The following is a 27,143-nucleotide window of genomic DNA, read 5'->3' on the forward strand; positions in this document are numbered from 1 at the left end:
TACTTCTATAGTATAATAATAATGCATTAAATACAGTTTAGATTGCAGAACAATTCTATATAAAACCATAGTGGATTTTAACATTTAATGTTAAAATTTATGTTAAATGCAACCTCCCTTTAAATACTTTTGTCAGTTCAAGAATAATTTCTGAAATCTTATATATAGCAGTTCTTCAACTGAGGTTCATATGTGATTTAGAAAGTAATTGAATAATGAGAGCAGTAATTAGAACAGTAATCGAATTACACTGTAGAAGACGTAATTAGTAGCTTGTAATTAATTATAGCTTTTTTTTTTTTTTTTTTTGGAGTAACTTACTCAACACTGCCAAACAGTAGGTAGTTGAAGTTGTTGAACCTCATGCATAAAATATGTAATGTAAGTTTGTATATTTTTTTCGACAAAGCTACACAATCATTATTGTATTCAATATTCAATATATAAACAGTCATGCTTTGCATTAAAAAAGTTACCAAAAAAACGAAACTAGACCCTTTAAATTAAATTAATGTAATAATTATCTTTTGGTTTATTCATTCATTGATTTGTCAGATGAATGTGTGTATGTGTGCGTGGAGAATGAAAGTGAGAGACATGCGCGTGCGCGCTACATTGACACTTCCGGGTTTGTCTTTAAGTGAAATGTAACATTTCGCTTGTGATGTATCGATGAAACTTGTTGGCAGAGCAGCGAATACACGGTGCTTCGATAGAATTAAAGCGGCACGTCGTCATGCTCGGCGACTGAGACTCGCTCTGATGTCCTGATGTTGTGCCTTATGAGCGGACGGTCTCACAGCAGCATGACGCGCCTGATGTTTCTAGCGGCCGCGGTGTTTCTTCTGTCCGCTGCTGCGAGCGCCTCTCAGGGGGACAAAGAGCCCGTCTACCGCGACTGCGTCAAACAATGCGTCCGGACGAACTGCACGGGGGCCCGCCTGCGCGGATTCCAGTCCTCTCAGCCTCCATATATGGCACTCACAGGTACTGTTCTAACCTATCTGTGTCAGTAACCCAGTAGACTGTTATGCAAACTGAATTTATTTCACAGCTGACTAGAGAAAATATGTTATTTTATTCTTTAAATTATATTATTATCAGTACTAAATGAGTTAATGACAAATTTAAATGAAAAGGAATTGATGTACATCTTAATATGAATGTTTATTAAAATATGTACTGTAGATCCACAGACGGGTTAAAGAACATTTTTATTTATAGACTGACAGACTTTCTCGAATAAAAAAGCAAATAAAGTAAATAATGTCATATATAAATTGGCGTTATAACAGTATTGTTTCTTTAAAGCAGAATGTTCTTAAAATAACTTGCATCAATATCTTGCCTGGACCTTTTGGACATGTACATTAGTAATATTTTAAATGCTTTTGTTGGAAGCAGGTTGGAGTATAATGTTTTATCATTACAGCAATCACTTGATAGGCTATAATATCATTTTATTACATCACTGTACCATGGTACCACAACTGTACTTTTTGTTAAAATAATTAAAACAACACTAATCAAAACCCAACAAATGCAACAAAACAAACAAAAAAGGTCTTCTCTGACTTGGCTTGTCCGGTTAGATGGTTCTAGAGGGGTTTTGGTCACTTTTCAGCTTTTGAGAAAAGCTGGCCAACAAGCTAAACCAGCTAAACACCAGGGACAGGCTGAACTAGCTGGGACTAGCCAACCACCATAGGATTGTGCTATCCATCCATTTAATTTATGTTTACATTTTTTTTTATCAAATAGTTCTGTCCCTTCTGAAAATAATGTTGAGGTAAATCCAATGATTTTGTAACAGTCCCAGTCACCTGATCACTGTGTCACTGCACAACTCCAATAGTGGCATCACGTTGCATATCCGTTCTCTTATGTCAGAGACTATAAGTTTTAATATAGCTATTTTAGACCAATAACCCATTGCTGGAACAGGGACCCCCAATACATATTGCTAATTATTTTTATTTTTTTAAGCCTGCCCTGTAATATTATGTACAGGTGTGTACATACTTTGTTATAATGACTGTGTTGCAAAACCATACAATAGCAATTGCTTGGATGAAGTTTATTTAATATTGTATCTTTTTTTGTTTTGTTTCACTTAATACTGTGTATTTTAATGCTTTCTTTCATGTCTCAATCATTGTTCTAGTGGAAGGGTGCCACATTATGGATATTCTGGCTTCAATATCAGTAAAGCTAAATTGACAGCATTTGTGGCAAAATGGTTATTGACAAAAATAAATTTGGATTCGCCCCTTTGTTTTCGAAACATATATGTAAAGATAAGGCATTTTTACTGGAGATTCTCTAAAACCAGCTTTACAAGGTGCATTGTGGGACGCTATTTCTATAGTATTCAAGGATGTGTGCTGGACTCCTGTTGGCTGCTTTTCCTTCACTGTCCTATCTTACAAGGAAAAATTAAATTTGTTAATTAATTAATATGTAGACACAACTTCTATTTATGCATAAACCTTTAGATCAAAAGATTTTATAAGAGCTTGAATTCAGTCAATTATGTTCTGACTAATTCTGTGTTCGATTTGGTTAGTGTTGTAGATCTACGAAATGCCAAATTAATTTAATCGGTGTCCTGCAGCCTTTCATTTCGAAGTCTGTGATCTTTCAGGCTGGACGTGTCGTGATGACTGCAGGTATCAGTGCATGTGGACCACCGTGGGTCTTTACCAGGCAGAGGGCTACAGCGTACCACAGTTTCACGGGAAGGTTAGTGACACAATTGTAAACAAGTGTAAAAGGAGAGAATGTTTTCAAATGTATTTTCAACCCTGATTCTATGTCTTTTTCTATTTGAACTTTGTCTAGTGGCCCTTTGCTCGTTTTCTGTGTTTTGAGGAGCCTGCATCAGCGCTGGCGTCTCTGCTCAACGGTCTGGCATGTCTGCTGATGCTGCTGAGATACCGCAGCGCCGTCCCTCGACAGAGCCCCATGTACCACACCATCACCGCCTTCTCACTGGTGAGACAGTGTCTGTGTCTGTCTGCTAATATTAATTCCAAAAATTCCTAATGGTTCAAAATTGCCACAAAAAAAAAAAAAACACGCACAATGAAAAGACTTTTGAAAAGATTGTAGTTCAAAATTGCATCCACAAATGCAATCAATATAGATTAAGATTATGTTTAAATTTATAAATGTTCGTCATGGAGAAAGCCTGCTTTAGATTTAGTTGTAGCAAATATCACAAGTGGTTTCATGAAAGAACATTAACCAGCCGTATTACATTTAACATGAGCAGATTAACGCATTAACTCCACATTTGTTCTGTGTTTTGAGATCATCAGCGTTTTTTTTTTTTTTCGCAGTGCAGAGGGAGCATGTGTTGCCAGGTTGGGATTGATTAAGAGAACATTTTCTGGGCTGGTTCAGTGAATCCGTCAAAATGACTCAAAAATCATTCTTAGAGATATCGGTTTGATTTAGTCTAATGACTCCTTGAATTAGATGAAGCTGACACCGAAGCATAAGAATGAAACCTCACTTGTTTTTTTAAACTTGTTGCAACAGGCTCCAAAACAGTTGAATCCAGTATTTTTAAATTTCTTACCATTCTGATTCCTATTCTGCATCTCTGCGAATAAAAAAAGGAAACCTAAATTCAAAAAAATTATACACTTATTTTATTGCATTACTTTAAATAAACAAGAAAAGATTATTAGTATTTTCACTATTTCTATGTTACTTATTAAACGATTGACACTGATAATGTCGTTTAGATGGTCACATACTCTTTGGAACATTCTGAAATCATGCTGGATCACATGACCATCGGTTTTGAGACATTAAGTTCATGATACTCATTTTACAGTTAATTTCCTTATTTACAATTTGTAAGTGGAATTGGACCTCACTATAAACGTATGTTCGTGTTTCTGTGCAGATTTCCCTGAATGCGTGGTTCTGGTCTACAGTGTTCCACACGAGAGACACTTATCTAACAGAGGTAACCCTTCAAGAGATGATTCAAGGACAAATTCAGAACATTTTCGTAGGTTCTGGGATTAAGAGTGATGACTGTCAGGGCAAAAATAGTGTTGGTAAAGATTTTCTGCCTTTGTTTTACAGAAGATGGACTACTTCTGTGCATCAGCTGTCATTCTTTACTCTATCTACTTGTGCTGTGTCAGGTGAGTGAACAGGAAATAAATGGCTGATTAACAGTATATATTGCTAGCTAATATTTTGTTTATGATGGTGTTTTGAGGATTGATATTTGTGTTTCAGGACATTGGGCTTGCGTAGACCTGCGATTTCCAGTATGGTGGGAGCTCTGCTCATTCTGGCCTTCACATCTCATGTGTCTTATCTGACCTTCGTCAGTTTTGACTACGGGTACAACATGGCTGCCAATGCCACCATAGGTAAGTGTTGTGAATACAGCAGTGTGTTTACATACATGATTTTACAGTGCCTATGATAAGTGGATAACGTGTAAGTTCATGTTAAATATGGCCTAAATGTTTTTGTTGTTTTGGAAAAAGGCTATGAATGGATTGTATTTACCGTATTTTAAGTTTCATCTAAGTAGCATCAGTCCAAAAATATGTCTTGATGAGGAAAAAAACATATGTAAGTCGCACTGGACTTATAAGTCGCATTTATTTAGAACCAAGAACCAGTATAAAACATTACAGTCTACAGCCGCGAGAGGTTGCTCTATGTCTTCAGTGTAGACTACAGGAGCACTGAGCAGCATAGAGCGCCCTCTCGCGGATGGAGACGGTAATGTTTTCTCTTGGTTCATTTCTCTCGGTTCATGTCAAATTAATTTTGATAAATAAGTCGCACCTGACTATAAGTCGCAGGACCAGCCAAACTATGAAAAAAAGTGCGACTTATAGTCCGGAAAATACGGTATTTAATATTTGTAATACTTGTATTTATCTTAATAAATGTTTCTGGGTTTCTTATTGTGTAAATGATTCATCAGTGTACATTATTCCAAATAAAAACAGGACATCGGTATTACACAGGATACAAAATATTGAGGTCTGCCTTGAATAGCCGCTTTTCACGATCCAGTCAATTCTCACTGAATTAAATAATTGTGAATAAATTCAAGTCATGAACTATATTTTTAATATCCTGTTTCATTCAGCAAAAATATCACATCACTGGATTAAAGCGAGTTTAATCTCTATTGATTCACTGTATATATAAAATGTTTGTTGTGTTAATATATTTTAAACTATAATTTAGCTGAATTTTCATCAACTGAATCAGTGCAAGGCCAGCTTCACATTATGGAACACTTAAAATAAAGGCTTGAATACACTACAAGATTTTTGCACTGATTTCCCGCCAATTTACAGTTTGGAGAAGTTGACGCTAGCTGCTGAAAGTCAGAGGCAGTCCACAGATTTGAGTTGACAAATTTCATAGAAAATCGCGTAGTGTAAATACAAGTGTTACAAATATTAAGCAAATACAATCCATTCATAGCCTTTTCCAAAAAAAAAAAAAAAAAAAAACAGCTTCAGACTATGATTCCATCCAGTCGGAGGAAGGGTATCAAACATATTTGATATTTTGAGCTGATTTTTAAAACACATGTAGTTTCGATTTTCACACATATCTCTTTTTTTTTTTTTTTTTTGCATGAGTTTGTTGTGATCAGAAGGACTTTAAAGCCTGGTAGTCAGTGTATGATCCTCAGTTGTTTAGTGTATAATGGCCAGTTTTTCATCGGCGACTATTAAAAGTCAGTAAGTGTATGATTTCCAGTATTTTTAGATCTGTTCAGTTTTTAAAAGTCACGTAAGGGTATTACAGCCTTAAAGGTTTAAAATCAAAACTGAGACAGTAATAGGCAACAAAAGGTATTTGTTTCTCACCCGTCTGTCATTCCCCCTGGTCACAGGTATGATAAACCTGTTATGGTGGCTGTGCTGGTGTTGGCTGAACCGCAGGATTTTGCCGTACTGGTGGAAGTGTGGGATGGTGGTGCTCTTACTGCATGGTCTTGCCCTGCTGGAGCTACTGGATTTCCCTCCACTCTTCTGGGTTCTAGACGCTCATGCCGTCTGGCACCTTAGCACTGTGCCCGTACACTTCCTCTTCTACAGGTACACATGCACTAAATTGGGTGTCTACAGCATGCAAATTGCACATATTCATTTTGGTGCCCATATTATAGTTTCTACACATTTCTCAATACCATAGGTAATGTTTTCAAAACTCTTCACACAGTTCTCCTTACCAACTTTCATCTTGGCACAGCAGAAAATTTCACATCTAGGCTACGCTAACTTGTTTCAAATCAGTTACTTCTTCTATAACACATAGCAAGGATAGTCCACCAACAAACACTATGTCAATCATAAAACTATGACCTAACAGGTAGCATTATACAGTGTTTTCTTTTGTAAAATTCCTTTAGAAAACTATAATGGCAGCTCTCTACTGTTTAGAATTCACTGCAGTTTGTTCGATGGTCCGTTTTTACATCGCAGTACAAAACTATTATGAAGTTGTCTCCTTTTGTATAGATGGTAATGAAATTGTAAGATCAGCTATCGAATAATTTTCATAGTATATTTTTTTTATTAAAATAGAATATATATTTAATTACTGTAGAAATGCGAGATTCACATTATTTGAAAGACAGTCATTGAATGCATTTTCTAACAAAGCAACAGAAACGGATCCAGTTTTCCCTTCATATTCTGCTATTGTGCTCACTGTGAAGAGTTTTGAAAAAAGTGCAGAGCCCTGCAAAAAAAGGAAAATGATATAATTTATTATATAATATAATATATAATAATTATTATTATATATTATTTATGAATATATTATTATGCGTATATATATATATATATATATATATATATATATACATACATACATACATATATATAATTATTATTTATATATATATATATATATATATATATATATATATATATATATATATATATATATATATATATATATATATATATATATATATATATATATATTATTTTTTTTTTTTTTTTTTTTTTTTTTTTTTATCATAGCCACAATTAATTATTTAATTCCCCAAACTAGAGAGAGAATCAATATATTCAATGGTCACAATTTAAATAAAATTAGGGAACAAATTAGAGTAAGTAAGTTGCTTGTGGGAACGAGTTCTTAATTTGTGGCCATGATATTCAGTGTTTTTTTCCCTACATGCTATGTGCAGGGTTCTGTAGAAACGGGTCCCAAAGCTTGTATTAAAAAAAAAAAAATACTGTAAACTACAAAATTGGTGTAGGATTTACTTTGAATCTGTTTTCATTGAGAAATTGATGCTGAATTTCACAAATAATTACAAAAACGGCAAGTCACCTGTGAAATAAACATGACATTTTTAAGTAGAAATGTTCTTTTAAAACATACAAAATAATTTTTACAGTGAATGTTTTCTTGTTTTTTTTTGTTCCTTTTAGCTTTCTCATAGATGACAGCCTTCACCTCCTCAACACAGAGAAGCCTGGAGTGAAACTGGACTAGGAGGAAACCGTCTCAGAACCCCAACCCCTCCTCTCATATCCTTCCCATCAGGGCAAGTGCGAGCCGGACTGAGCCAGGCCTCAGCCACAGTGGCTTCCGGCACGTGTCCCTGGGGCTGACGTTCTGAATTCCATCGCTTTCTTTGTGTTTGCGGATTCTTTTTTTATCATAACTTTTTAATTTTGCTTTGTACAGAAAGAGTTGTCGTTTGATCTAGTTTAAAGATCTGCTTCTATACTGAAACCTGAATGACGTTTGCATTCACTTGAGCTTTGCCTTCAGTTAAGAAGTAAATGGGCCTTTATCAACAAAGCACTCTTCTGAAAAGGTGCACAGAATAATAACCATCTCTGCAGATCAGTATCTCCACATAAGTTTTTCTTATCTCTCATTCATATCCGTCTGTATTTGAGGTGCTTGTTTCAATGGCCCTGAAGTGAATATATTTCAGAGGTAGTAGTAGACTGAGCTTCAGTTTTAACTAGAAGCATGCTGTCCATCAGGAGGGGTTATGAGTGAGCAGTATGCTCTGTTTCTGAGACGTGTGACCAGGGTGCAATAGCACCAGCAAAGAGTGCCGTGCTGATTAGTTTCCACATTGTGGTAAGTCACTGATCACTGTTCTGTGACTTTCCGGCAAAGACTTTTGATGGATTGGACGTTTTGTTGTGATAGCAGTGCATATCAAGTTACCCATTTTTTCTGTAATCATCCCTCACTTTAATCACTGTAGATTTAAAAGGAATAGTCCACCCACAAATGAAAATTTTTCATGTTTACTCATGATGATTTTTAGTGAAACGCATAAGGACAAGTTTAGCAGAACTATAACCATAGCGATATCTGTGACGTTTTAAAAATCATTCTATTTCTTTGAGAATAAGAAAATCCACATCACTATAACAACAACAACAACAACAACAACAACAACAACACAGAGGGATGATATCACTGGAGTCACTTTCAGAACTATTTTTCCTAGCTCATGAATGATAAACAGATTGACAGACAATCAGAAGCGTTTTAAGACCCCATGTGATGAAAATCAAGTTTTTAATGTTGTTTCCCTGTCTATCAGGCGTTTTTAATATGTTTAAAGACAAACCATGTGCAAATTCATCAGTCAATGCCATTTCGGAGCATTTTCTCCTTGAAACTGCAGTGTGCCAAAGAAAGTAGGAAATGGGCTTTTTCAAACCACATTTTTAATACCATCATGAAAAAAATCGATTCTCCGATGCATCGCGATTATCTCTTCAACGATTCTGAATCGATTCTGTTGTAAGCTTGTTAATTTTTTTCCGCATATGTTACGTGTGTGCGCTAGAAACACAACGGGCTTCATTGCACAGAATTTAACAGTCTGTGCTTTCACCCGCAGTGTTTTACTTGCTTTCATTTCTGTCATTTGGAATGCAGTATTATGAGATGCACGAAACTCGCGCAATGAAAGACTTTCACGTGCGCTTTGTGTTTGCTGTCCTGAAGCTCAGTTGCGGCTGCGATTAAATGCACTTGCATTTTCGAATACTTTTATACGAAATTGATGTACTCACAGTCAGTTATGTTTTCAGAGCAGGTCAAAACATCTGATATCGAAATAGATCTGTGTGTGAATGCAGCCTGTTATAGATCATTTACTATGATCTCATCAGTAATAATCAAACAACAATAATGCAGAGGAAAAAAAAGAAAAATCCTCAATTATTGTCTGTAAACTTTCGGACACTTAAATTATTTTAAATAAGTAATTGTTTTACAAAAAATAGCCTGCTGTGTAATGTATAATAAAAAAAGAAAAAAAAGTAAATTTTGCACAAAATAAATTTGATATAAAATGTATATGAACCCAATGTAGCCATGTGCAGTAATATTGAAAACTGACAATGTGATGCATCTTGATATTGAGTTGATCATGATAATGAATCGTAATTGAATTGAATTGTAAAACCAGTGAAGATTTACACCCCTATTTTTAAGATTGCAGTACTTGCATACAGAGATTCCAACTATAAACAAAAAGCATATGACTGCAATTTTGTTTAAGATGTAAATTTGTAAAGATGTATTTGCACAACAATTGTAAAAAATGTAGAAACGTTTTGGTATCGGATCGTGACTCCCAGAATCGGAATCGGATCGGATCATGAAGTGCCTGAAGATGCCCACCCCTAATAGATGTCCATGATGTATGACAACATTGTGATGCATCAATAATCGTAATCGAATCGAATTGTGGGCCTCTGAATCCTAATCGAATCGAATCTTGATATACCCGTAGATTCTCATTCCTAGTTTCAACTGTTTGGTAATGTTGTCAAACCAAAGTCTAATGATCTTTTACTGTTAAGTGTCTGATGTTGTAGAGCATGATACATTCTGATACATCAAATTCTATACGACCCTGTAGAATTCGTTCTTCCTCCTCTTCTTTGGGATCAGTTTCTGGTTCAAACATATTATGGCTGAGTTTATCCAATATAGCCACTTGCCATTATATACCATTTACTACTTCAGTTAACCAATGAAAGCGGAGCAGGTGGTCAAAAACTGCTGTTATTGAGTGGAGATGGGGTCTAATTAGCATATTCTTGGATACGCATATACTAAATGAAGTAAAGGTAGAGTTCTATTTAAGGCATGAAGAAATTATTTTATATTATCGCTATAGTTATTTTTCTTTGTGTGAACCGGCATTATTTCAAATCTCTGTGTGAACCAAAATGACTATCAAATAATATTTTGCTGAAACTCATGAGATATATAGTATCATGATAAATGGTGCTTTATTGCAATTTTTTTAGGTTGATACAATAGGTTTTGGTCACTGTGTTCCGTTTTATGGAAAAGAAGAGCGTAAACACTCTGCTAAACATCTCCTGTTGTGTTCCATGAAGGAAAATCATGAGTAAATGACCGATTTGTCATATTTGGGATTTGACATTATTTCTTGAATCACTCCGTGGGATGTCTAGTATCAGCAGCACCACAGAGCTACTTGTTGCCTGAATATCAAATACTGGCTTGATCCTTTTGACAGAAGGAGTGGCATGATATGTGATTGCAAAGAAATTACTTTTATTTTTGATTGGGATTTCATAGCATGGTTTTTCTCTGTGTTCCTGGCTGCTTTATCTTTGTTTTTCATTTCCTTACATTTTTACATATCCAATCACTTTGTGCTTTATTTTAAAACATTGTCATATAAGTGTGTTCTTTTTATTTTCACCAAGAGTGCCTTTGCAATGAAGGTAATGGAAAAGGGATAAAGAAAGATTTATTTATGTGTGTGTGTGTGTGTGTGTGTGTAGTTGCTGTGAAATTCGAGCTTGTAGTGCATCACATTTACAAACACTTATAACTATAGCAACCTGACAGCTACCACAGCTTTTATCCTTAGCAATGTTATTAAACTCCTTCTCTTCAGAATGCTTGTCACACTATGCCTTACGTTTTTAATCTTTTAATTGTTCATACAAGGCAGCACTCGTCTATGTGTAAGTATCCACAAATCTCCCATCATCCACAACCTTTTACTCACTTGTGCCAGACCATTTCTCGTATCATTTTCAAGTGGATTCATACTTTTACAGATTCTAGAGTTATTGTGACTGGAGCCAAAACCACATTTGATTGCCTATATGTCTTTGTTCCTATATCGTCACTTGTGCACTTTATGTGTGTGTGTGTGTGTGTGTGTGCCAGTGCAAGAGTGCAAGCATGATCAGCCTGGAGGGTAAATATAGCCATTTAGAAAGGCTAAAAGCGGTATAGAGGGGAGGGGTCAACAAGGGTATCCAGAACAGTGATGGCGTGGGGCACTGATCATTGACTCTTTTTTTATGAGAGTCTTAATATCAGAAAGTTTATGCTGCAGTATTTATATAACTATGGGGGAGTTTAACCACTAACTACAACTTTTTAAGCTTGTTTATCTAAAATCGCGATCAATTGGAAGTAGTGACAGATCTTCTCTTCAGTATTGTGGTGTACATCCAAGTTTAGTGGATTTTCTTTCACATCTCTGAACACATTTTTTTTTCTTTTTGTTTTGTGGGCTATTCCTTTAATTGGGATAAAGTTAAAGCAAGATAAATTGTTCATGGACACAACTGTACTAACAAATATATAATGCTTTTTATCCTCCCTTAATAAATGTTTCATTTTTTGTTCATGTTTTCAAAGCAGAGTGGAGGTCATGTATTATACTGTTTTCAAATCCATCAAATTAAAACTGTAAAATAACCTGCATGCTGAATGTAAACTTGAGCTTTTTCATGTTTAAGAAACTAAAACGAGAGGGGATCAGATTTACTGTATGCCTTGACTGGTAATAAGTTGTTTTCTGAAGAGCATTACTAACAACGTTTTTGACATTGTTGTCTATGTAATGTAACATAAGGCCAAACACCTGAGGTGGCTTCTGGGTATTCGAATTGTTAATGTCCAGCAGGACTTCCAAATTCTCCTCTTGATTGGCCAGTTTGATTGTGGCCATCCACCGGCTCAACATAGACTTGCCCTGTATATCTTTCTTACCTTCATTTTCTCTTCTCAATCTCTCTGTCCCTTTCTCTTGCTCTCTTTCTTTGTCTTGGTATTGTATTTCACCTTTCTCCACCAGTTGTACACAGATCCAAATGTGTATAGAGAAACCTTGAAGAAATCAATAAAACATTCATTCTTTTAATGGTAAGCCTATGTGTTTATTTCAGTAACACGACGAGAGGCTGTGGTGCTTCATGAAAAAAATCATGACAGCTAAATCACAAGTGCATTATTGCTTTTATGAAATGATTTCTACATAATTAAAATGTTAAGGACATGTTTTCATTTTACTTAGCATATTCATATAGCACTTGGCATGTAACTGATGGACTGGAGTCATTTGGGTTATTGTGAAGCAAAAATCTGTAATTCAGAATTAATTAGCATTAGTATTCAATTTTATTATTTCCCCTTAGAAATTTGTCTTAGAGAGAGATCAGATTAAACATACACAAAAAACTGACAAAAAAAAAAAAATCCACAGAAAAATCACTTATTACACAACAATAGTCTGTTACCCATAACCTTTTCCTCACCTACACACAATTTATCTCTTATTGTTCAATAATTTTATTCAATTAATATTTGCAACTTCAAACCATTGCTTCTGTTATGTGAATTACTTGTGGATTATTTGGGTGTTTTTTTTTCTCAGATGTTCAGACTCATTGGTGAGCAAATAACTGATGTAATGCTAAACTTCTCCAACTCTGTTCATATAATGGAACAACTCATCCAAATCTACATCTATCCATCCATCCATCCATCTATATATATATATATATATATATATATATATATTTTTTTTTAGGTGAACTACTAAACAGTTACACTTATTGATGATATATTGATTATTTATTATTAAAGACTATAATGTTATGAATACTTTTTTTTTTTTTTTGCCTAGAATTTATCTTCACTATAAACTGGTTAAAAAAGTTTTCCTCATTCTCTAAATGTTATGCAGTGATTCAGATATCATGCAACTAAATTAATTAGTAAAAGTTCCCATTACAGTTCATATTTATTATGTTGGCTTGGCAACAAGCCAACATACTGTTATGCTATTTAAACTTCTTCTTTTTTTTCTTATTATTATTTTTCTGACAGAAATTCTGTACGCTACTCCTCCTAGGGCTTTAAAGCCACAAGCCCCAAACTCGGCAGACACCTGCGGGATAGAGCGGTGGTGTGTGCTATATCTTTTCAGACTGATCAGACTTAAAGTTTTTTTTTAATTAATTTTTAAATGTCAAAATTCATTACCCATAGACTTACATTGTCTGAGAAAAATTGCGCCCCTACAGTTGCAATGAGATTTAGGGGCGGAGTCGGGTTTCGTTTCACTTTTAAACCGGTTAAAAATACAAGTAAATAATACAATTTCCCTCAAACTGACAAGCTAAACCAACATATCTGATTATTACAGGGGTTAGGGCTCATTAATAATTTATTTCTGGGCAGAGATCAATCAGAAAGACGAGAGAAGAATCAGCTGCTGCTCAGCTCAGGCTGTCTCCACGGAGCTCACAACGAGCGAATTTATTCTTATTTAAGACCTTTTATTATTAAATTATATCGGCGATTGCACGCAATCTACCCGTTAGAACACACCAAGAGCTAAATTCAGATGTTTCTGAACTGTTTAAAGTAATAACATGATATTTTCGCGGCAGCCAAATGTCCGGGAGCTCGCGATGTATGAACACTTGAAGTCCACATTTACAGCCTTCACATGAAAACACTGCAGCGAAACGGCACAAAACAATTAGAAGAATATATTATACACATGAAAATGAGTGTTTATATGTGCTTGTGAGATTTCTCTGTCAGACTGAAAGTCTGCGATGCTCAGCGTTGCATAACATGGTAAAGCAGAGCTACACTGCAGACAAAAATGTTTTTTTGCATCATTGCAAAAATGCATCAGCATTTGCATCACTGATTATTTTTGTACCTACTTATGTGTTATGCTATGATTTAATATGAGCATTTATTAAAACAGAAATGTGTATTTTAAGAATACGTTTTATAACGTGCTCCGAGCATTCAACACATCGAGTTGGCTTCAGCCCCGCGCTGCGGGAAACTGAACTGAGCAGCTGGTGACTCGCGCTGTGTTCGGTGCGAGAGAGAGCCGCGTCTCACGGACATTAACACTGAACAGAGCTCTCGTTCAGGACGTTCACGTCCTCCTGCACCTGAACGAACAAATACGAATCGCAGTTTAAATAAACAGAAAAAAAGAGCGAAAAGCGAAAGAGCTCAATTCAGCAGCGCGGTGTTCTGGTGTTCAGGGAGCAAGCAGAGACTCGTCTCAAAGTCTTCTTGCTTTTGTACCGACAACAAGTACATACAAAATATGTCGAAATACCCGTGTTGGAAAATGTGTTCGAAAGATTATGTGTTTATGTCTTAAGTCAAAGTAAAGAGTTGCAAAAAAACCGGATGTGTATCATTATAATGGATGCGTTTGTCTCTTAAGGCGACCGCGCCTAATTCACTAGCTCTGCTGCAGTTTCTTTAATGTACGAAAATGAAAGTAAATCACTCACTGCTCTTGATTGAATTACCTTGTAGTACAAGAATTTATCCAAAGTCAATCCAAAAATCAGATAGAATTGTTTTACTAGTGGGTGCAGGCCACTAGTTCATTTATGTAAGTGAGTATGGCAAAATAGTGTGTGAAATCTGTGAAATATTATACCCAAAAATTCTTTATACTGTAGGCTACCAGTGAAATTTATTTAAAAAATAATAATAATTAGGGACCTGACCATGTTTTGATTAAGTGTTTCTTTCTTTACAAGTATACTTTCTTTCTGTACAACTCTAACCCCAGCTACAAGACAGAGCAATGCACTGTGTCTATAGAAATAGAACAAGGCATGTGGTTTAAAAGATGGCAAGTAAAACAAAAAGCACATCTGTATGCAATACAGTTTCATTATTGTTCATTTTTATCCAGTAATTACTATAAATAATTTGGGCGACCAAATCATGTTTTGTGCCAGTAACTGAAAAAGTGGTGACTGATAAGAGCCACCAGTGGAAAAAGTTAGTGTAGTTCCCTGTGGTAAAGTCATTTATATATATTTTTTAAGAGCATCTTAAAATAAAATATATATTCAGAATGCACACAATCCACCCTTTAGAACACAACGAGAGCAAAATCCAGGGGTTTTTGAGCCGTGTATGTGTGCAAAACGCAATATTTGACATTGTGAAGGGAAAAAAAGTTACATGACAGCCGTGTTTTGGGGCGAGATCGGACAAATAAATACACATTTCATTCACACTGACAAGCTAAACCAACATATGTCATTATTATCGGGTCAGATCTCATTAATAAATTATGTCTCACACAATCCACCCATTAGAACACAAGAAGAGCAGAATTCAGGTGTTTTTGAGCTGTGTATGTGTGCAAAATAGGTATTGATGCTGGATTGAATATTAAAAGAGATTGCATTCACCAGCTGCTTTCAGTATGTTGTCCACACGATGGCGCCACAGGATAAATACTAAATACTTCAAGATATATTTAGAGACAAAGCAGTTCTTACAAATAAATACATAAATATCCTATTTTCAAGTAAATTATGATTCCTTCTATGAGTACTATTATATGCACAACGTGAAAATAGAGTCAAATTGAATGGTATTTAGGAGATTATAGTTTTAGCATTATTACTATATTGGGCCTTATTGAAGTTTATAAAAAATTATAATGAATATTTATAAATGTTTTATTTATGCACATAAATAAATTTGAAATATTACACGAGTTTGAATGAGTTTAAATTGATTAGAAATAGTTCATAGAAGCTAACTTTGATTGAGTCTAATGGGATTTGGAGCTTGGCTCATCTGAACATCCTGACAATTAAAGTCTATGGGATTTTTATGATTTTTAATATTTATTTTTATTAAAACCGTAAGTCCAATAAGTTAGAAAAAATATAGCACACCTCATCTGTTCAAAGACTTGAACATCATCTCCTAGATATCATTACATTTTAACATATTTTAATAGTATTGCCAATATTTTTATCAAGTTATCACACATTACTGAAAAAGTGAAGAAGGGACACTGATAGTTATCTATTTTCATGTTGTGCATATAATAGTACTAACAAAAGGACTCATAATTTACTTGAAAAGATACATGTCCATTGTGTAACTGCATCATCTATACACACCATTGTGCTTGGACCCCTTTTGATCTCCTTGATTTAAAATGCATTGTTTCAGTTATCGAGTGTGTCGTTGCCCACAACGCGACGGTGACAGGACTGTGAAATACATACACGAGAAAAATAGGCATGACTTATTTCACATCCAGCTAGACAACCCTGTGGTAGCTGTTATCATAGCCCAGGCTTTTTATTAAAAAAGAAAACAGCAAGGGACCATGGAAAAAGACTGTTGCAGGTGTATTTTTTATGGTATTATTTTTTTAATTTTTTGCAGCAGGGCAACTCAAGAATGTAGGGCACACAAGTACTGTGGCTCTTTTGCTCCATGGCCAAGATGGCCAAGCCAACATCAAAGTTAGTTCACTAACTTTTAATTCTAGTTAGATATGCTCATTCAGCCATACTAATGATTACAACTCAAAAATGTTCTTTCTTACTAATAATTGCTAAATATATATATATATATATATATATATATATATATATATATATATATATATATATATATATATATATATATATATATATATATATATATATATATATACACATACATATACATATATATATATACTAGGGGTGTAACGGTTCACAAAATTCACGGTTCGGTTCGATACGATACACTGATGTCACGGTTCGGTTCGGTTCGATACGTTTTAGATACAGCAAAATGTAAAAACATCTCAACTTTTCAGAATGCCGCAAGCGCACCGCGGGTCATGTGACAAGAACCAACCAATCAGCTTCATCCTTTCCCGTAACAACGTTGAGAGCTCAGCCAAGATGAAGGAACAGCTGATCATAGTTGTATATGGATTGCAATTCAGTAGCAGAGCTACTGCAAGCTATTTTTAGAGCTGCAAATCCATTTATCCTTCGCTGAAATTGCCGCGTCTCATGGAGAGAGCACGTCATTGTTGCTTAGCAAAGACAGACGCCTCATGAGCGCTTCTGCCCGAGCGCTTTGGAAAGGAGGAGAAAGACGCGCTTAGCGTTTTCCATGCGTTTTTAGGCACGATATGTGAACGGCCCCTAAGGCGCTCGCTCACTCAGCACGCGCTGAAGGCTCGTTGCAAAATGTCTAATGCATTTAACAGACCAGAAATATAAGATCCTAAAATAACCAACAGGTCTGGTGTTTGGGTTGGATTCCCTGTAAGCTATAGTGTCTAAATGCTGCAGGGATAGTTTGCTGCGTGCATGTTTCTCCTTTTTTTCGTCTTTTCCCAGATAGTACTGACGCATATATCCCAGATATTCCCGCTGGTTTTTTTTTTTTTTTTTTTTTTTTTGTAATCCCGCTGGTGTACCCTGTCATGTTGCAGATGCGACATACCGTTGTTTTTTTATCCACCACTCTCTTGCCATCACCATTATAGCTTAAAGGGAATCCAAAGTGCACCCAAACACCAGACCTGTTGGTTATTGGAGGATCTTCTCATTTCTAGTCTGTTAAACGCATTGGCTATTTTGCAACGAGCCTTCAGCGCGTACTGAGTGAGCGAGCGCCTGCTGAGTAGCCTAACATAAACATATAAGATGGTGTTTTTTTCTTCTTCGGGAGTGTCAGGGGCGTTGCCTGTTACGTTGTTTGGGTTATTGGGCTACCTTGTTGAACGCATATCATTATATTTCTTTCTCTCTCTTTTTTTTTTTTTTTTCAAATATAATTAATTACTCCAACGAACCGTTCGGTATACATAATGCGTACCGCGTACCGAACCGAAAGCGTCGTACCGAACGGTTCAATACGAATACGCGTATCGTTACACCCCTAATATATACACATACATATATATATATATATATATATATATATATATATATATATATATATATATATATATATATATATATATATATATATATATATAATCTTTTATAATTACCATCCAAATTCACTGAAAAGTCTTACTAATAAAATTGCAGTAGGCACTATTCTTAAGCAAATACTTTTTTTGATATCTGAATAATTGTGGCAAATAAAATGTTGTAGGCTAAACTGTAGAGGGAAAAGTTGCTAGTAATAACTGGGATGCTTTTACTTCATGGTAGGTATTGTGACAACATACCCCATATAGAAAACATGTCCTGCATGCCTGTTCAGTGAGATCTTTATTCCTGGGCACTATGTTGAAAAATGTTCAGTAGTTTTTTTTTATTATTATTTTTTTTTTTTAAAGACATTTTATGAGACATATTCACTGAAGTCAAAAATATGACAACTAGCCTTGGTCTTGTTAAATCTGCTCACGACTCCATAATTGGCCTGCATGAATGTTGCTGTAATACTGGAGTCAATCTGTACTGCCACTCCTCCGCGGGAGCGCGCACACACACACTCACACACTCAGGCTGGAGAGTCGGGCGCACACGCTCCTGCCAGGAAGTTGTTGTTATTCGGGAATTAACAAAGAAACGAAAAAAGGTATAATTAACGCAACGAAACTACACGAGAGGGATCCGTGTAACGTGTACGGGATCCGGGTATGAGCTGGAGGAGTATTAACTAACTAATGGAGGACTAATCGATGGAGGCAGACAGAAGTTTTGGGCTCGTCTGGGTCCTGCTGCTGCTGTTGGGTATTACAGCCGCTTCAGGGAGAGAAGGTGGGTCATCTCCACGCATTCCCAAACTACCCCAAAATTCCCATAATATACTATTACTTACTACGTAAATGTAAAGTTACGAAGCACATAGAGTGTTCAACGTGAACATACAGCGGCGGGACACATTCTTTCGGAGAAACTGAAGCAGTTGACACCCCGTTTACATACACTGCTGAAGTCGCTCGGGGCCCACTGCATTTTTACGCGGCTGTTCGAGTCAAGGTTTGGAGCGATCGGTTTTGCCGCGTCGCTTCCTTGAAATGCACACGCAGTGTGGAATTCTAGATTTTGTAACAAGTTGTTTTAGTGGAGGAAACAATTTTACCACTTAACCCTGTGTTTATGTTACTAAATTAGACTAATAAGCCTATATAAAGTGGATAAGGTCAGAAAATCCTGTCGGGTGTTTTTTCTTTCTTTTCTCACACTGTTGGCGCATTAGTCGTAGGTGAGGTATGTCACACAAACTTGATTTGCAACTTTTGCTTGACAATAGCGCTGAAACCTGACAGCCAGAGTTCAGGAGTTTAATGGGCACAACTCCTGATATCATATCAGTACACACAACGGCAGAGTTTTTATTTTATATGAAATATGAATATTCACATGGTTACACAAGTGAAAGAATAACATGGTACTAGCATAGTACATGCTCAAAGCATGGTATTGCCATGGTACATATACATTTGATATAAACCAGAAGTTCTCAGAAGTTATTTTTTAAGATTGCAAAACAGTGAACTCCGTAATCTCACAGAGATTTATAAAAACTGTACAAAATAAAATTGCGGTTAAGCTTTGTAGTTCTCATTCACTGATAAACAAAAATGTCTCTGTGTCATAATCTATGATTTGTTGTATGGTTCAGGTTTAAACTGTTTTTTTTTTCTTCTTTTTTTTTTTCATTCTTCTGTGTACAATATGTGCACTTAGTTGGAGGAAGAATTCATGTACTTAGAGAATCATACACTCTGTCCTTCCTGCTCACTGATTGAGTTATTCCAAAGGTCGTTTGTTTTAAAGTTCTGTGTAACTGTGTCAGATTCTGATTACACATGGAACAAAACAAATGTGTGTCTGCATAAGTGTTTGATATTTTCATATTCCGTAAATATTTTCAGCAAACGGTCTGTTGGCATTCTTTAAGCCCTCAGATTGTCACCAGCCTGGAGAAGCATTCGGTCTTGTTGACAAGCAGAATTCATAAACAATGCAATTGGGATATTGTTGGCATGGACCATTATATAATATGACTGCATCTCTCATTCTCAAAACTAAGCAAGATCAGTCCCTGTCAAAGTTTGTCCATCTGATTCTGCATATGCATAAGACATAAACATGTTGTGCATCCAGTCTGAACCCATTTGATATTTTGTCTTCAGTAGAGCAGAAAGATGTTTAGCAGAATGTTCACACTGCTCTTTTAAATACAATGCAAGTGAATGGTGAATACAAGCTATAAGAGCACCATTAAGTGTCCTATAATTATTGCTTTAGATTTGTGTCTGAAAATCAAAATCTGGAGATGCAGTCATTTTTAGCAAGATGCTCAAATCAGCCTGTCTTTTTCCCAGTCAGTTCACTCCGAGCAGAATCAATATTTTAATGTTTCTGTTCTGCGTCCCTCTGATATTATTACCGTTCCGAAACCGGTCCGGCTGGAATAAATACCGGTTAATAACGTTATTTAAAAAAAAAACAATATTATTTGCCTATAACTTGCCTAATAATAATAATAATAATAATATAATAATGATAATAACAAAGTATAGCGTTTTATTTACTCAAAAAGAAAAGGTAAAAATAGAGATCTAATGCTTAGTCACAGCTAATACAGCATCATCTTCTCTAGATTTTTGCCAAATGTAAGCTACTTAAAAAAAAAAAAAATTCTATCTCTCTCATTCTGCACAAATCCAAATGTTTCCATGTTCCAGACGTATCTGGATGCTAAAATGTTATTTAATATAAAGAATATAGAATGACAGTAAATGTAGACTAAGTAACGCTGTATATGCATCCGAAAGTCAGACTCCAAATTTCATTCTAAGAATTATTTTGAGGTTAATATAGCAGATGAAAACTGTTCAGCTTCCGGTAAATTTGAGAAGCTCCGCTAGGCTATTTTAGTTCCCCTCACTCCACGACAAAATAATTTCAATTAACAGTATTTAGTAAAGAACAAGATTTAAAAATATAAGAAGCTATAGCCTTATTAAAGGTCCCATTTTTCGTGATTTTTCGTTGATTGTGTTTACAGTGTGCAATATAACGTGTGTTCATGTTTCGCATGTAAAAAAACAGTATTTTTTACATAATTCACCTATCAGTATACCGCTGTTTTCACTGTCATAAAAACGGGCTGATGACTTCCTTGTTCTATAAAGTCCCTCCTTCAGAAATACGTGACGAGTTCTGATTGGGCCAGTGGTTCCTGTGTTGTGATTCGACACCAGCTTAGCGCACACTGCCCTCCTGGAAATGCGATTGGGATAGTTTTGAGAAGCAAGTGGGCAGGAGCATGTGCTGGAGATGTACTTCTAATCACAGGAGCGTTTTTACTGACGAGATACGCATGAAAATCGCATTCGATTTTTTTTGCATAGCCCTAACATCTAGTTAACAAAGCTAAACAAAGTTGCCCTTTGTGTAATAAGTTACAGAAACTGTTAAACGCACCAACTTACCGGTTGTGGTCCATAAACAACGCCTTCTCCAGACAAAGAGGGAACTGCTCCATCTTTCAAGAATAATCTTTTTGCGAATCCGGCATTAAACTGATTGAGACTGAGAAAGCTGTCATCAGCAAAATGTGCTGCACATAGTTTTACATATGGATTATAATTTTCGGGAACCGAGTTAAACATAAATTGTAACCATTAATCTCCAAGTACAGCGTCCCTGGGAAGCTCAAACAAAGGTGATTAACAGAAAATAACAGCGTTTCGACGACATGGCGACAAACACAAACGCAACTCTTCCTCAACAAGGCCACGCCCCCCTGTTTGTTTATTCCTGTGGGCGGAGGTTAGACAAAAAACAGTTTTAGTGCCATCATTACTGCAGGAACTAGAGGGATGTAGTCCAAACGGGTCGTGTTTTGTAGGCGAATTCTGTTAAATAAAATATCTCGCTTGGCATTGACCTTTGAGCTTTAGAATTTTACAGATATTATTTATACTCTGACAACAACATTACACACTAACTAAAGTTTAAAACATGGGATCACGAAGAATAGATCGTTTAACGACAAACTAAAACTAATTAATTTAGGCTAAAACGAAACTGAAACCAACGTTGGGTCGAATGCACATGCACCAACGCCTTCTTGCACTGCGTCATCAGGCCAATTTGATATTAATCCGACCCTGAAGGCGGTGCATTGCCATTGAGACTTACCTAAGATGAGTTCACAGCTGAGCAGACATTTCACTCGTTGGCTTCACCGTCACATTTGCATATGACATACTGCTGGAATTTGTGATTGGTTGACAGCAAATTTCAAATATTAAATGGAACAATAAAATAACGTTATTAACAGGTTAATGGGTATTTCAAATTTTCGATTCTGTTCGGAACTATACAATTTTATTTCGTTTCTGTTTCTGGTTCTGTTCCTGTCAAAATTTCGTTCTTTTCCGGGTTTTGTTTTCGTTCCTTGAACCGGTTCAGAGCCCTGCTTAACAGTAAGGTTAATTTTTAGGGGTGTGCTCAAATAGTCAAATATTCAATTTGTAATTATTATTTGAAAAATAAAAACACTATTCTAATTTTACAATGTGTGGCTTTGCTGGTTGTAAATGTAGGGAATCCGTGATCAATCCTAAGCACGCAAATTAAAAGTCAGTTATAACTTAATGCACTGTGTGGCGCTGTGGAGAATGTTAACAACTTGATTCGATTTGATTAAAAAATGTTGTCATCTGCCTTGCGAAATCTGGAATTACTTTGATCAAAACTATCTTATCCCAAATACAATTATGTATGCCACAGTAACGTAATCGTTCAAAGAGGCAATTAATTGTTCAAATTCCACTTATGTTATTCTGTGTGCTTTAGATGCATTTTTTTTTTCTTTCTACATGTTATTTTAAGGGTTTTTCTTGTTATTTAAATTTTAGTTTTAGTATAACATTATAATACCATTTATATTTTTACTTTTATTATTTAAAGAAGAAACTAATCCAAATTACAGTTGACATCTGAGGCTTAAAACTAAAAAAATTAAGTTAGAGTGTTTAGAGTGTTAGCTTGTTTATTTTCATATAAACCTATGGCATGCAGTTGCATCAAACAATGGTATAAACATCATTAATGCAAATATTGATAATCGTAATAAAAAATCGCAATTACAAATTCAAGGGAATAATCGACAATCATGATTTTTGTCAGAACCGTGCAGCCCTACTTTAAATATTTGTTTTTTTATGAGCCCAAATATTCTAATACAATATTTTTTAAAAATGCCCATCTCTAGTACTTTTAAGGGAACACAAACAGTGTCGCACAGTAACCAACTAAAAAAATTAACAAAATATAAAAAGCATGTCATTTATTGGTGTCAAATTCTCAAACAGTTACAGCTGTTACCTATAAATACTGATCAAATACAAAATATACTGTAAATAAATATTGCGCAAAAACTCCATTATAATATAATGTTATATCTCCCATTAAAATGGGCCCTGTAGAAGCGCTTAACCCATAACTAGATAAAAACTAATGTAACAAAAATCCCTTTTCAAAGAGAGTTTTATTGTGCAAACTGAACAGCTAAAGAAAATATCAAACACATATGAAAAAAAATCTAGATAATCAAAATCTAACTCCGTGCACTTGTCGACTATCATGCAAGAAAAAAATAGTGGTGTAACTATGGCTGTTGTTGTGTCTGGTTACCTGCAGAAAGGTTTCTATATGATAAGTATGTGCAAGGTCTTTCTCTTGTTAGGAATACCTGCATGCATTAAACCGGCATATGCAAATGTACATCCCATCAGTATTTTGGTATGCATATAGCAGTGTGTCAGAACACACGTAATACACGCTTCACAAACACAGAGACACAAGGTCTGGTCCAAATCCTGTTCTTCCTGTCGGTTGAGTAATTCTTGTTTGTTATGTGACTATGTGCAAGAGAGAAAGAATAGAATATGCACTGATATGTTTTGTAAAAAGCTGAGAACGAAGACGACAGTTATGAAATTAAGTATATTTCCATGCAATATTTTGCACTATATTTGTGACTAACAATGTTTTGTTTATGCCCTTGATTCACAAATTGAATTCAGAATCATCGTGTGTACTTAAACCTTCCTTTGAGTGTTTTTGTCACTGCTGTGTTAGTTTTATTGATCTTGATGCATTGGCTAGTCCATTCAGCAGCATTTAAGGTCAATGACCAAAGGACGCAAACAAAGTTATAAAACCCCTCGTAGACCCTGTTCCTGTGCCCACTGATAAAGGATGATAAGGGACATCTTTGGGACAAGCTTTGGTGTTTCTCTTCTCATAGCCGAGGTCAGGAGCTGGGAAGCAGCAGTTGATCTTTGGTTGCTGGAAATGTTCAGCTTGTACTCTGTAAGATCAATATCCGTGGCAGCAGCGGTTAACAGAAGTTGGCAGCTGAAAACCTATTGAATGTACACGCTACTAGTGGAGTACACACTCTACTTCCTGTTTGGCTGCACACCAAGAGTAGGTGTGGTGAATTTGCTCACTGCACAGGTAAAGAGCACTGATTTATATTCAATCTGTCTCTCCTGTGCTGTTGTTCTAGAGGCCGTGAAGAGAACATATGCCTTGTGACACAACAAGTTTCCAGTGACACAAGGAATGTGTCTACACCAGTGTGTAGGCGATGGTCACTTGTTTTGCTACTACAAACATAGGGCTCTTAGAAATCCTTCTTATTTTTTCCGATGTTGTGTTTTATTTTTTCCCTCAAACCTTGACCTGAAGTCAACAAAAGAGGGGCCCCTATAGTATTCCACCAAAATAAAAGCTTGATGGTTTATCGTTTGAAAATAATTGAAATCAGCCATAAATATTAGTATTATTATTTTACAGTTATTAATATTATTTTTCACATATACCTTGTTTTTTTCTGTTTTCATTCAGTTTTAATGCTTAAAATAACTTTTAGTAAACAAAAACCATGTCCAATTAATTGAAATAATGAAAACCATACAATTTAACAACAATTTATAAAAAAAAAACAAAAACAAAAAAACATGAGTATTAAAAATGCACTCATTGTTTTTAAATCGAAGCTTTGCTTTTTCCATGCATATGGGACGTTTGTGATAGATATGCTTTCATTTCTGGTCTTCTGGTCATCTTACAATATGGTATTAGATGCATTTGCATCCTTTTTAATAAAACAAAATTGATGTAAACACAGCCAGTTATGTTTTCAGAACAGGACAAAACATCTGATATGTGGAAATGGATCTGTGCATTAGTGTGAATGTAGTCTATTAAAGCTGCCAGTGTCTATGATCTCATCTGTAATAATCAAATGGCAATAATGCTGAGAAAAAAGAAAAACCCATAACTATGATTATCTGTAAACTTTCGATACTTAAAGCACTCCCAAATACTGAATGTGCTTTTTGTTTATCACTTGTAATCGTCTTTCCCCCCTTTATTACTTTATATTTGCTTGTATGTTTTGAAGCTATATTAACTTTTAATTCTTTACAAAAATAATGAATTATATATTAATTAACATGATTTTTAATAAAAAAAGTAGCCTGTTAAATGTGCTATAATAATTAATATCTGATAAACAGCAGCAGTATTCTTTATTTGTCTGCATGGAGAAATTATGTTCCTCTTCATGGGATCACACACTGCATCCTCAAGTGCACACTATGGGGAATGCCATCAGCATGACCGGTGTCTGTAGCACACTGCAAATCCATTGAATAAGTGGGCGCCTGCAATGCAATGTTAATCAGAATCCACTCACCGCTCAAAACACCAAAGTTTTGTTCAGTGCTGAGTTAAGCAAGCTTACGAATCCTCACATATTATAACAAACAAAGTGTAGACATGCTGTAAATAAGGGTTGCCTCTAGGGTATTTATGGTGGCCCAAATGAAACCTCTACCTGAAAGTTAGTACCTGAGGATAGTTTCCATTTCATGTGAATATTAAAGTATGGTTCCTTGTTCCGTCTGTTCGGTCTACATTGTCTTTAGGAACATAGATGTTTGAGGACAGTTGTGATTCCAACGTGGAAATATTTTTATTGTAATATCTCACTCTTTCACCTTTTTTTCAAAGTTTTTTTTTGCCAATGAAAAATGAATAATTTGGAGAAAAATAAAAAAATAATTGTTTTTGGGGGGTGGGAGGGGCTATTTCATAGTGGCTTAAAAATTCAACTTTTGTTTAATAAATGTTTAATAAACCATTGTTAAGTTGAAGTTAAGGTTCAGTAATCTCAAGCTTTCAATAAATGTTTGAATGTTTTCAGTATTTCAGGAAGACATGCTTTTTGATTACTAAAATGTAACCATTAAAATGGAATTCAGAGAAATGAAAATAGAATAAAAACATAATCCCAAAAAGTTTAATGGAACAAAAAAAGAACATGGGAAGCTATTATTATTATTTATTATTATTAACTGTACAATCAAGTATTTGATAAAAATAAAATAATAATAATTTCATTGCTGGTTTGGGAAGGTGGTCAGCGCATAAGGTGGTCAATGCATGTTATAAGTCAGTCAAAGTCACACAATCGAGTGTGTGTGTGTGTGTGTGTGTGTGTAAACATGTTTGTTTGGATGTCATTGGTGATACATTGTGGTGTAAAACACCTGCACTTCAGGTTTGAATCAGGTTTGAATTGGAGTAAAAAAAAAAAAAAGGATTATTTCGAAACAGAAGTACAATGAGAGGGAAAGAGAAAGAGGCCACATAGGCATGGACTAATAGAGTTGTTTTCTATTCAAGACAACCACCCTCCCCTCACTTGCTCAAGCACAGAGACGAGGGAATGTTAGGGGATGAAAGAGGAGCAACGGAACTTGGAAAGGAAGTGTGAACTGGAGAAAACAATGACTTTATTATTCAGTCCCATCAGCATGCATACATATCTCAATTCTGTTTGTACACAAAAACAGCTCTTTCGATATAATGTGTACTGATTTATGAATTATGTACAGGAAAAACTGGAATTAACTTTAAATATTATCGAAAAATAGACTATTGAACCTGCAGAGAGAGTTGTTAAATCATCTAGGTTTACAGTCCAGTATG

At 35.3% G+C, this 27,143-nt stretch overlaps 2 protein-coding genes across 2 annotated transcripts in view; both read left to right on the forward strand.

Moving 5' to 3' along the window:
- The first annotated feature begins 603 nt into the window (after window positions 1–603).
- On the forward strand, window positions 604–12,205 carry LOC128024944 (post-GPI attachment to proteins factor 3). Its single transcript, XM_052610841.1, has 8 exons — window positions 604–987; window positions 2,645–2,742; window positions 2,842–2,994; window positions 3,917–3,979; window positions 4,102–4,163; window positions 4,261–4,397; window positions 5,897–6,101; window positions 7,452–12,205. Exons 1-8 carry the CDS (start codon window positions 771–773, stop codon window positions 7,513–7,515), a joined length of 999 nt encoding a protein of 332 aa, XP_052466801.1. The 5' UTR covers window positions 604–770; the 3' UTR covers window positions 7,516–12,205.
- Window positions 12,206–18,598: 6,393 nt separating this feature from the next.
- Window positions 18,599–27,143, forward strand: part of erbb2 (erb-b2 receptor tyrosine kinase 2) — a 31,272-nt gene continuing 22,727 nt past the window's right edge. The window contains exon 1 of the mRNA XM_052610842.1: window positions 18,599–18,872. Coding sequence (XP_052466802.1) covers window positions 18,794–18,872 — 79 coding nt within the window. The 5' untranslated portion in view covers window positions 18,599–18,793. The remainder of the gene's footprint in view (window positions 18,873–27,143) is intronic.

Source organism: Carassius gibelio, chromosome A12 (assembly GCF_023724105.1).
Source record: "Carassius gibelio isolate Cgi1373 ecotype wild population from Czech Republic chromosome A12, carGib1.2-hapl.c, whole genome shotgun sequence".
In the NCBI taxonomy this organism is placed as follows: Eukaryota; Metazoa; Chordata; class Actinopteri; order Cypriniformes; family Cyprinidae; genus Carassius; species Carassius gibelio.